The 12,700-nt window shown below is 37.8% G+C and overlaps 1 protein-coding gene across 2 annotated transcripts in view; it reads left to right on the forward strand.

Moving 5' to 3' along the window:
* Positions 1-10,205, forward strand: part of SLC35F2 (solute carrier family 35 member F2) — a 52,394-nt gene extending 42,189 nt beyond the window's left edge. Inside the window, exons 4-8 of one of the 2 annotated variants that reach the window (XM_016160588.2) lie at positions 217-376; positions 1,227-1,383; positions 1,895-1,947; positions 4,782-4,936; positions 9,168-10,205. In XM_016160588.2, the coding sequence (XP_016016074.2) occupies positions 217-376; positions 1,227-1,383; positions 1,895-1,947; positions 4,782-4,936; positions 9,168-9,353 (711 nt within the window). In that variant the 3' untranslated portion in view covers positions 9,354-10,205. The remainder of the gene's footprint in view (positions 1-216; positions 377-1,226; positions 1,384-1,894; positions 1,948-4,781; positions 4,937-9,167) is intronic. The other variant, XM_016160589.2, reaches the window with a different exon arrangement.
* Positions 10,206-12,700: the final 2,495 nt, after the last annotated feature.

Below are 12,700 nucleotides of genomic sequence, written 5' to 3' on the forward strand. Positions count from 1 at the left end.
GGTAACTCATTTAACCTCTCCGTGCCTTTGTTTTCTTCATGTGTAAAATGGGATTTGCAGTTCTAATCTCATAGGATTGCTGTGAGGAGTAAATGAAGTTAATCCAGGTAAAGTGTTTAGTATAGAGCTCAATAAATACCAACTTATTATTACTTAATTACCCATGTTTTAGCTAATGAGAGATGTTTTAAGCTGTTTGTTTCTCCTTCCATGCAGCTTTTGGATTGCTTTGGGATTCCTGTGTTGATGGCTCTCTCATGGTTTATTCTTTATGCAAGATACAGAGTGGTCCACTTCATTGCTGTGGCTGTCTCTCTGTTGGGTGTAGGAACTATGGTTGGTGCAGACATATTAGCGGAAAGGAAAAACGATTCAGGTAAGAATGTATTACTTGTTTCTCCAGTTCAGTCACAGCAAAAGATTGTGCTTAGGTTTTCACTTTTATTTTTCGAAGACATAGTAAAAGGCAGAAAACATGTCTTGGTTAACTGTCTTTTCAATATATTTTTAGATTTACTTGCTTCTGGTATTGTAACCACTTCCACAAAGCACTCTTTATGTACCTACTTGCCCACAGTTCTTGTTCCTTTTTGTCACACTAGTTTTGTCTCATGAAAGAAGTTTCTTTATAGATTTGCAATAATCTTCTTTTGGCCCATGCATTTGGATTTGTTACTGGAAAACCTATTATAGATTTTTTAAAAAAAATCAAATAGAGACTCTTTGTCCACTGGATGATTGACTTTTTTCAGTCATTCTGTAGATTAAAACACTTCGATAGTCTCTGGATCAAAATTCAGACAATCAATAGCATAAAAATCTCGATGGAGTCAATGATTTCACCCAGTCTACAGGTGACTTCAATATCTGCTTTAGGAGAGAAATTATCTTGTTTACCTAGCTTCTTTTCCTTTAGTTTTCAATTAATTGCCTTCAATAAATTTCATTGATTTCTCATGTCATGGAATCATTTTATGAGGCCTTAAATTATGGCATATACCACCATATTACTAGTCTCTTACTGTCTGGAGAATCAAAATAAGAAAAATCACGGAAGAATTGTGCAGGGAAGTAAGATCAAGTGTCCTTAAACTTCTAGAAATTGGGTTTCTCCTTCCATAAAATCTTAACGTCAAGTAAACATGAGCCAGATAAACTCCTGGAAGCAAGCTAGAAAGGTTACCCTATTGATAATGTGCTCCTTTTTCTGGCTTGTCTTCCTGTAGGTAGTGATGTACTGATTGGTGACGTCTTGGTCCTTATTGGGGCTTGCCTCTACGCCGTTTCTAACGTGTGTGAAGAATACATTGTGAAGAAGCTGAGCAGACAGGAATTTTTAGGAATGGTGGGCTTGTTTGGAACAATTATCAGCGGCATACAGCTGTAAGAGTCTAAAATTTTCCTTAAAAGCAAACAAAAAAAAAGCAATTATATCATTGATGAAAACTTTCTAACTACTAATATTCAGTGTTTATTTGGTCCAAATTCAAATTTGAGCTCAGTAACTTGCTAAATATAGCAGAGGATTTTTGAATGTCAAGAATTAGGCATCATTTTTTTATACATGTGGTCCAGGCATTACCAGTTAAGACTTTCTTTTTCAATTATTTACAGAAAATATTAACTTCCTATTAAAAGGAAAAACCTAACTGTCTTTCTCCTATAGCTGATTACTATTGAAGAGTGCTTCTGAGGGAGTCAAATATGTGTTTATTGACTCCTTTAATTTTATTGTTAGTAATTTTTATTAAAAAGACAGTTATTTTTATACTTTAAGAATAATTCAAAAGTCGATATCATTCCTCACCTTATCTAAAGTGTAACAACTAAAATGTTTATAAAATAGTGAAAATTAATATGTGGATCTCTCTGTGATCTCTTGTTTTAATCTTAGATTGCTTGTGGAATATAAAGATATTGCCAACATTGACTGGGATTGGAAAATTGGTATGTACATAAATGATAATTCTTTACTCAGTATCCTTTCCTCTAACTGACAAACACACATCAAGAAATAAATACTTCAGGGTGAGAAAAAAAATAGCATAGATGATAGAGGCTCTGTTCATCGTTCTGGATACCAAATCAAAGTTGTGATGGTAATAAGGAGCAGCAGCAAGAAAAAAATCACCTGGGATCTAGGTGAACAAGCCATACAACTAAGGAGAAGTCCAGGAAATCACCCTGCAATGGCAGAAGGTTGGGCGGGGTGAGGATGCAGGGCTGCCCAGTCCCCAGCAGCTGAGTGAGACGGAGGCTGCAGCAGTGGCAGCTGCCTCTGAAAAGGCCCATGACAGTGAGCGGATTTTTGCGGTGATGGACCTGCTCGCTCTGAGCACCAGTGCTGATTCGGCTGCGCACAGCGGGCGGCAGGGACTTACAGGGAGACATTGTCGGAGTGAGGGCTGAGGCGAGACTTGCTTTGTACCGAAGTGCTCGCGGTATCCGTTGTTTCCTGTCGAGCCTTCCCCACTCCCCACACAGTGTTGCCATAGCAGAGACATCATCAACCTGGAAAACAAAGGTCGCTTCACCCAGAAGATTCCCTGAAACCCCGCCTGCCCCAACTCGCGGCTCCACCCAAGCCACATCCCGGTGTACCCTCAGCGAGTCAGGTGCTCCTTAACTGAGACTCACAGTGGAGGCAGCCTAGTCCTGGTGTGGCCTTTTGAGGCAACTATAAGCATAGCATCTGTGGATTGCTTACTGAATCTTAACAGGTGGCTCTGGAGGGGTAGAGGCTTGGGCTAAGTTTGGCCTGCAGCTGAATCCCTCTCAGGAACAGGCCACATTTCACAAATCCACACTAATAAGACTGGAGACTTAGGAGCTTTGCTTAGTACGTAGAAACAGACACGGAAAGGTAGTCAAAATGGAAAGACAAAGAAGCAGAAACCATATGAAAGAACAGAACAGAGATCCAGAAATAATGGAGTCAAGTAATCTAACAGATGCAGAATTTAAAACACTGGTTATAAAGATGCTCAATGAACTTTTGGGAAGTGTAGATAAATTCAGTGAGAACTTCAGCAAAGAGATAGAAAACATAAAAATGAAAATGGAAATTATAAAAGGGAACCAGTCTGAAATGAAGAACACATTATCTGAGATGAGAAGTATATTAAATGGAATAAACAAAGTGAATAAAGAAGGGGATCAAATGCCCTATCTAGAGGACAGGAAAGCCAAACAGGACACTCAATCAGAATGGCAAGAAAAAAGATGCCAAGACTATAAAAATAATTTAAGGAGGATATGAGACACTATTAAGGCTCCAAATATTCATCTGATCTGTGTAACTGAAGAAATTAAGCTGTTGAATAGCTGTTTGAAGAAATAATGATGGAAAACTTTCCTAACATGGCAAAGGAAATGAACATAAAACCCCAGGAAGCTCAGAGAATTCCAAAAATCAGGATTCTAAAGAGGCCCACACCAAGACACATCATAATTAAAATTCCAAAGGTTAAATACAAGGAAAGAATATTAAAGGCAGCAACAGAAAAGCAGATAGTTACCTCCAAGGGAGCCCCCATAAAACTGGCATTGATTTCTCAATAGAAACTATGCAGGACAGAGACTTGGCAAAAAATATTCGACAGGATGAAGACCCAGGGTATATAACCAAGAATAATTCAACAAAGTATCATTTAGAGTTGAAGGACAGATAAAGAGCTTCCCAGGCAAAAATAAGCTAAAGGAATTTATCACCACCAAGTCAGTATTACAGAAAATGTTGGAGAGACTTCTTTAAGAAGAAAAAACATGTATTGAAAACAGGAATAAAGAATGGTAACAACTACATTCCTATCAACAAGTACCTTAAATGGAAAAGAATTAAGTGCTCCAACCAAAAGAAAGAGTGGCTGAAAAGATAAGAACACAAGACCCCTGCATATGAAAAGTAAGAGGATGGAAAAAGATATTGCTTCTGGACCTTGAAGGTATTTAAGTCTGACAAAGAAAGATAAACACTATATGATTTCACTTATATACAGAATCTAAGGGATAAAAATAACAAACTAATCCAAAACAGACTCACAAATATAGTGTACAATTTCGTGTTGGACAGAGGGGAGGGGGTTTGGAGGCAGGGAGCTGGGAGAATGGGGTAAAGGGCTAAAGAAGTAGCTCTTGGTCACAGGGATGGGGAGCATGGCATAGGGAATGTAGTTAGCATTAATATGTTGGGTAAGCGGAGGGTTGGGGGGAGGGAGTAATTGGGATCATTTTATGAACTATATAGATGTCTAACCAATGTACTGTATACTTGAAAATAAAAAAAGAAAAGAAATAAATACTTCCTTTTAATAATATTTAGGCAGTTTTGTGAAATCACAGAGTAATTCAGTACACAGAGAGCTACAGTGGTTTACACTGAGTTTCTCTGAGAACTTGTAAGTGACTCTCCATAGAAGTTAATCTTTAATCTCTACCTTCAAGAATAGCCTTTCTTTACTAGGAATTCTGAACAAGACTAACCTCAATTATAGTAGCTTTCAATTAGATCTGTAGTTTGAGTCCTCAGACATCTTGTGAAAGTTATCTGCTTGACTATCTAACACTCTCTTGGATTTTTGAGGTCCTTCACTCACATCACATCTTGTTATTATTTTTTTCTGAGAGTTTTATATGTCCCATTGCAGTGCTGATGATAACAATGGGCTTTGCAGATCATATGCTAAAGGATCAGGGAATTTTATATGGTAGCCAAACCTTAAGCATTCTCATTTCTTACTATAATAATAGATATTCTTTTTCTTTCTTTCTTTTTTAAACAGCCTTGTTGTTTGTGGCATTTGCCCTCTGTATGTTTTGTCTGTACAGCTTCATGCCACTGGTGATTAAAATTACTAGTGCCACTTCTGTCAACCTGGGCATCCTGACAGCTGACCTCTACAGCCTTTTCTTTGGACTCTTTCTCTTTGGCTATAAGGTAAGCAAATAGAAATCATGTTCAAATAAGAACACTTGCTTAGTCCAAAAGACGTAGCAGGTTTCTTCAAGATTTTAGATACAAAAATAAAACCTCTTTCTTTTGGCAAGAATTTCATTGAACAGTTCTCTCTCCTTTTGTTACTGCTTCTGAATTAGAAAAATGGCCCAAGTAAGAAATGCTCTCCTAGGGTTTTTCTAAAAGGTGAAATGCAGTGATTTCCTCTTTGGTGTAGTCCAGGACACTAGTGTATGGAAATGCTAATGCGTGTTGCCTGGTGACAAACAAGGAGTCCCAGAGTTACTGTTGACTTAGAGAGAACATCTAACCTAGGCTGGGCATTCTGAGCTTCTCAACCACCCCACTCCCATTGCCACAGCTTTATTGAGAGATAATTGACTACAACGTTGTATAAGTTTAAAGGGTATGACATGTTGATTTGATGATGCACTCATATATTGCAAAGCCCTAGTATAGAGATAAAAAGTCTGGAGTACCTGATGGACAGGGAAGGGGGTTAGTTATATTATTATGCATGTAGTGGGTGGAAGAGACTTTAAAGGTAATTCAGTCTGGTGATTTTTCAGACTTTTTCTGTCTCCACACCACCACAGCATTCACAAGTATTACCTACTCCCATCAGTAAAAGCTCTTGTTACGCGTGGTAATTCCAAGGACAGTGGGATGGGAGGAAGTGGATCAGTGTCAAGGGAAGCAGGAGAATGAATATATCTTCTCCAAAGAATCTGATACACCTTTTCTTATTTAGAGTTGGGGAAATAAAGGCCCAGGGAGGTTATGTGCAATTAAGTAACTTCCCCTGAGCAGCTGGTTTTTGGTAAGGTCAAGACTAAATCTTCACCTATCAGTCTTATAGTTCTGTCTTCTTTCTACTGTACCTTTCTCCCTCTTTTCATTATTAAGATGAGAATCTCAAGTTTATGTATGAATTTAAAGTCTTACACATTAGAGAGAACTAAATAAGTAGATTTTTTTGTACTTCACAGCTAATTTGAAAACTCTTAGGAGCTTAGTTCTTATACTTTTTGATTTCAGGACCCTTTTTAGATGCTTAAAAATTGAGGACTACAAGCCACTTACATCTATGATTTATCATGTTAGAATTTAAAACCAAGATATTTTAAAAATAGTAACTCATTAAAAAGTAATAAACTCATGTTAGTGTAAAATATATTTTTGAAAAAACGATTTCCCCAATTAAAAAGTTTAGCAGAAATGGCAATGATTTACATTTTTGAAAATCTCTTTAATGTATGGCTTAATGGAAAATGGCTGGATTCTCACATCTAGTTCTTCATTCTGCCTTGTGATGTCACATGTCATGTATCCTCTGGAACATTCCATTGTACACTTGTAAGAGAATGAAAGTGAAAAAGGCAAATAGTATCTTAGTATTAGTATAATAAGAGTTTTGACCAGAAGTTCAATGTCAGTTGATAGCTACTATAAGCAAAAAAAGCCCAGGAGCTCACCAGTACAAAATTTATGGCTCTGCTCACATGTGCTTTTTTATTTTTTAAACCAGACATACCAATTTAGCTCTAGTAGTTTAACTTTTACTTTTCCGTCATAAGTAAAATAATGTCCACGGAGGAAGTAAGGTTAAAGAAATAAAAGCTTAAAGGTAAAAAGTACATTTGTTACTACCAAAGCTCCCTTAATGTAAATATTTGCTCTTTAAGTGCCCTAACTTTAATATGAAAATGCTCTTCTCTGGATCATTGTTTTGGCCACATGACTTTAAACTGTTATTTTCAAAATTGGAACATTCAAACTGTAAATTCCTTTCCAATTCTTTTGCTTTATGTTTCCTTGTCCCTGACTGTCTAGCAGCTGACTCTTCTCTCAGATCAGATTTATTGCTTTTGGTCAAAAGTTGTTTCAAGACTTAGGAGCAAAGAGTAGGTCAGCTGTGATCTTCAGAGTAAATTACAATGGTGGAAAACTGATCAGAGCATAAAGTAAATACCTACCATTTTATAAGTAGTTTTTAAAGACTAGAGTCATAAGTCCAGTATATCATCATTTTTTTTTTTAAATTGTAGTATCTAAAATAACTTTAGCTCTGATTTTTTGAAACAGACAGTTGAATAGAGATTGAAAAATTACTACATTCATCTGTATCAGACTTTGCCTCCTTTGGAATTGATCTTGAGTAAATACCTATTAAACAGAATAGCCACGGAAACTTTCTGTATATATCCAGACACAAAGGGTAGAATTTAAATAAAGAAAAAGGTAGGAATCTCTAGTTTAGGAGACTTACCTCACTCCCTCAGAATTTCTCTCTTTTAATACAGATGTCTTGATTTAATCACCTGCCTTCTTAAGAGGGTCAAGATACTTTTTCTTTTAAACATTTAAAACCACTGAACCAAATAAGACATGTTTTGAATAAGTTATATAGGTCTTCTCACAGGTAACAGTGAACATTTTATGGGAGAGCATGATAAAATATTTTATTATAAAATATGAAAGTTCAAGGTACTCTAAATAGCTTTAACTTCCCCTAATATTCTCTGAATCTTTTTTTCCCCAACAAACATTATTAAACACCAGCTATGTATTGGGCACTGTGCTGAGTATTGGATCTGAGAATTACAGCCAGTAGTAGGAAATTAGTTTGGTTGCTCATCTCAACTTTATCACTGGCTTTGCATCATCATTGAATCCAGTGAAGGCTTTTCTGCTTTGGGAACAGCTGTAGCTATCCATTCCTTAAAGTGAGTCCTAAAGGTTTAAGGTTAACAAGTAATCAAGCATCTGTAAAAAAATTATGTTGAAGCCAACCGTGACCCACAGAAGCTCACACAAAGCTAGAGATGACCAGCAATCTACCTAATGATCATTTAAACTGTTATTTAGAACCAATGTCACAATAAATGAATGAATGAATGAATGAATGAATGAATGAATAAATAATCTTATTTAGTTTTCTTTTTACTTTTAAAAGTGTATCTTGCTTTTTCTTCTCCCTCATCTTCTTTCTCTTTTTCAACCCATTCTGTTTTGTTATTGTTTTTCTCTGTTATCCCTCATTAAAACTTTTTTTTATTGGGCATACTATGAAATCTAAACTAACTTAAAAATAGTTATTGGCTTTAATAAAATTGCATGCCCCATTTTTAATTTTAAAATCAGGTTAGCAGAACCATTCATAAATTGTGTGTAGTTGTTCCAACGGGGAAAAAATTATCCTGGGCATTTAATTACACATAGTTATGCTATATAGTTTCCCTAATTTTTACTACACCATTCTTGGTCAGTCTTTTCCTATTCTCTTTCTGTGTTTTATTTTTCATGCTTTTAAAAACATTAATTTCCTTAATACTTGAACTTTTGTATGGATCCTCAGTTCAAACAAGAGCAAATATACAGAGTACTTATTGTTTATTTAAACTTTGGGGTATATCTGAATGTCATTTTCAGCAAAAATGCACAATGAATTAGCGTTCTGTCTTAATTACTGGGTGGTGATTTTTCAGGCCTAAAAAAGGGCAGGTTGGGGAAGGTCGGCAGGAACCCCATCCATCCTGTGGTGTATCTGTCAGAACGTGCTCTTGCTATAATCGGTCCTCTTAGCAGAGAGGATAGGCGATGTTTCCTGCAGGGCTCCATTCTCTGTGATTGTCCTACTGGACCTTATACCAGTAACCTCTTTGGGCTTTAGACTCTTCTGAAAAAATGATGTCTTAGATTCTTTTCAGCTCTAAAAATCTGAATCTGCTCAGTCTACCATAAATTTTACCATGGAACACTTACCTACAGAGACAAGATAATTTTATTGGAATAGCATACATGAGGGGCATTGACAGGTTGTCGTATCTGTACGTGCACCTTTGATCTTCGGTTGGTTGTAGCCTTTGGGCCTGTGTTGGGTTCTCTCATGGTATCCATGTTGGCCTTTGATTCCCTTCCTTAAGTAGAACTAGTTATGAGGTAGGGTGCAGCTAGATTATCACAGAAAAAGGCAGAAGTTCTATTTCCTAGAGATGCAAGGAACCACTTGGCTGATGTGCCAGGTGATGTTGTCAGAGCCCAGGCATTCACCAGGCTGCACATATGGGAGGGTTTTGGGCCTTAGCATCTTCTTAGGCAACTTTTGGAAAAAAGATTATGAGAAGGTAATCCTAAAAGCACGGTTGGCAAAAGGCAGATGCAAAGGTGTGTATGTGAGGGAGCATAATCCACAGTTGTTGTTCTCTCCTAGTTTTCTGGGCTCTACATCCTGTCCTTCACTATCATCATGCTGGGGTTTATTCTGTACTGCTCCACCTCCACACGCACGGCGGAGCCGGCCGAGAGCAGCGTGCCACCAGTTACCACCATTGGAATCGACAATCTGGGACTGAAGCTTGAGGAGAACCTCCAGGAGACCCACTCTGCTGTCTTGTAGCTGGAGAACGAGGTGCACACGCACACCCGAGGCTTCTTGGGAAATGAAGAGCAGTCACCAGGGTAAAGCAGAGCCTGTCGACTGCTGAGGGGACACTTGGAAAATTGTCAGACTCAGCGCAATCACTCCAAAGCATTGGATTTGGATCCAGTGGTTAGATTTAACAAAGAAATACAAAATAATGTATCAAAAGTAGAAATAGCAAAATAAAGCAGAAGCCAAAGCCAGGACTGTGTTTCTGTGTGTTTGAGGACAAGTATCTATTAGTGTCAGAGAGACCAGGTGTGGGCCCTACCCTGAGGTCTTGGAGGCACAGGTGGGAAAGCAGAATGGGGCAGGTACCCAGGCGTGAGCCAGCTTCAGGACAGGGCCTGAAAGTGGGCTGTCTAGGTCACACTGGGTGGTCAGGGGTGGTCTGTGATGGTTTTAGAGTAGGTTTCCTCAGTTGGCGATCTGGGTTTTGTACTTCTGAGGTACTCATTTTCCACAGCCACAGATGAAGTCTGATGACTGCGTATGGCAGGAAAATGGGTAGGGCAGCATGGGTGAAATCCTGAGATGCAGGCGTGAGTACCATAGAAGCATTAAAGCGGGGTACAATAAACCGAGGAACCCTCTCTCAATTGTTAAAAGAGGATACTACACTGCTTCTTATTCAATATTTCTGTGCCATGAGATTTTTATACTTCTTCAGTACAAAGTGTTAATAGGTAGATAACATCATTATGATAGCAACTACCAGCATGCCACCATACAAATACTCTGTATGTGAACTTTTTTTTTCGGTAAAATTAGAATAAATTGAGGGTAAGTATTCATATTATTAAAAGATTTTGATTTCATGAAAATATACCCACTGTGTGATTTCTTTGATTAACCAGTTCCCCTAGTAGATTTCAAATCACTTAATATATTCAAGATTTCTCCACATCCAACTTTTCAGAATCACGTCTTCTGTAAGGTAAAACAAACCTGTCTATTTGGGGCTATGCCAAGATGGAGGGGAATTCAGAGTGAGCTCACAGATATAAACATATAAACAGAGTAAACATTTTAAAATTCTGAATTACCTTAATGTTATTCTTTTTTTAAATTACTTTTTAGAATGAAATAAACTTTCCTTCTCTGCAGCCGGTTAAAACCGATGTTTGTTTTTCACTTCCTACCCAGTAACAACTGTCAATGTGTGAAAAAACTTTACATTAAAATGTTTGGCATTTTGGGGGAAGACTTTAAGTTTGATTAATAACTGATTATTTCTTAAAATACCTTGCTTAAGAATAAACTTGTATATATATAGGGATAGTGATGAAGAAGGGCATCTCAGGTGATAACATCCCACATTTTTGTCAGGGCTGAGCTCAAATGTCATCTTTCCAGGCCAGCCTGGCTGGGTCCGCCTCCTTTAGGCACCCGGGGCACTTACTCATATCTTCCTTGTAGCACTTACTGAAGTGCTTGCCATTTAGCAGCTCCATCTTGCCACAGGTTGATCTCTTCCAGGTCAGGTACCCAACTCTTCCAGCAGTCTTTTTTTTTTTTTTTTTCATCTTTCTAGTCTTTTGGTTTTCCCGTTTGTTTTTTATTAAATGAAGCCTGGTTCCAGTTCAGATTTAAAGGGAAGGTTGACCTAAAGTAAAGCCTTGTATGCAGATGTGTGTATGTAGTAAATTATCCTACCCCGTTGTGCTCTTTCCACCCATCCCACTTAATCCAAGTGGTTCCCCCTGCCTGCTTGCTCTGGGGCGGGGCAAAGCCAGTCCCATCTGGGCATCCCACGTTGAAACTTAGAATTTAGTGTTCCAGAGAAGCAGTACTGCAAATGACACTCGGCAATTAAATGATAGTACTGCAAGGCTCTTCATCCTGGTTTAAATAAGTTGTGAAGACTAGGAGTTTAACCAGTCTGGGCAATGTGTTTTTAAACATCTGTCGTATGCAATGTTTTGAAACACAATACATTCTTAAGTCGAGAACCTCCTGTAAATTATCGTTCAGTCCATTAAAATAATATCGATTTTCCAATATTTTTTGTAGTTATTCATGCCATTAAAAACCACCTCTGCTGAACAGTGTAATAGTTGCTAGATTGTCCCCTAGTGTTGTAGAGAAGTAATAAATTGTGCAATTGGACTGTGGTGACACTGTAAGAAAATTGCTGGTGCCATTTTTACTACTTGTATTTTGAAACTAGGTTCACTTTTGTGAATAGGTAGCTAATGCTTCTCACCTTTCTGATAACCAGCATCTCACAGAAAATTGGTTATGTATTATCAGTGGTGTTTCCAGCAGGTGGCGCTCTAACAATTATAACAGACCTGTGACAAAGAATAAACTCATTTTATAGCGCCTCCTTAATGTCCTCTTAAAATGCTTTATTTTAAAAGAGGGTTTATAACAACTGTTCTCAGCAGGGATTGCTTTTGATTTACAGTTGAAAAATGGAGGTTTCAGAAAAGTGGAAACATCCTTTGCAGGTCGTACAGTTTTGGCAGATAAGAAGAAAACAGAATCCCGGATTCCTTTCAGTTTAGCTAGCAGCCTATGATTCCTCCTTGCTTCTTGAAACAGTGAATTCTGAGGGGGCCACGATTCTGTGGAACTGCCGAGCCAGCGAATGTGACGGCATCTCTAGTGAGAGGAGTTGAGAAGATTTTTGTGTAAAACCCAGCTTGATTGCAGTTTTTTCTGCAGCTCTGGAGCCTGCTCTTTTAAGAAGCTGTCTGCATTTGTCTCTGTGAGGTCTTATGTATGCTTAGTCACGATTCCTTTTTCTATCATTATTATGGTGATGTGCCATTTTCATCTACATTTAATCACTTAGTGTCTGGACATAAATCCTCAGCCCTCAAAAGATATCAATAAATCAGGGAAATTGAGCAGATAGCCACTTAGCTGATTAAAAGGCGAGAGATTTATGAGGAAATTAGGTAAAGCTGAACATGCGATTCTCCAAGTCTTACAAAGGGTGTTTTGAGAAGTCTGGCCATATATAAGTGGTATATCAAGGGGCAGAAAGCCTTTGCAAGAACAGCAAAATTTTTAACCACCCCAAAGTTTTTTCTCCCAATGCTTTCATCATGCATTGTATTTCTTGTTTTAAATAGTACCCTCTTTTAGCAATCTTAATTTAAAATGTAGATACTTTTGGAGAAGGAAATATAGATTGAAAGGGGGAAAGAGTGATACCAATGAAAAAAATGAACCATCTGAACAACTTTTGGCTCCAATTGACCGTGCAGATGATGCCATATAATCATCACTCGATCAAGTATTAGTATTTAGGGCCTTCCCCATTGGGGAGGCCTGATTTTATGCACAAGGTGTGAGATATAGGACTTGCAGTA

This window comes from Rousettus aegyptiacus, unplaced genomic scaffold, assembly GCF_014176215.1.
Source record: "Rousettus aegyptiacus isolate mRouAeg1 unplaced genomic scaffold, mRouAeg1.p scaffold_m13_p_5, whole genome shotgun sequence".
NCBI lineage: Eukaryota > Metazoa > Chordata > Mammalia > Chiroptera > Pteropodidae > Rousettus > Rousettus aegyptiacus.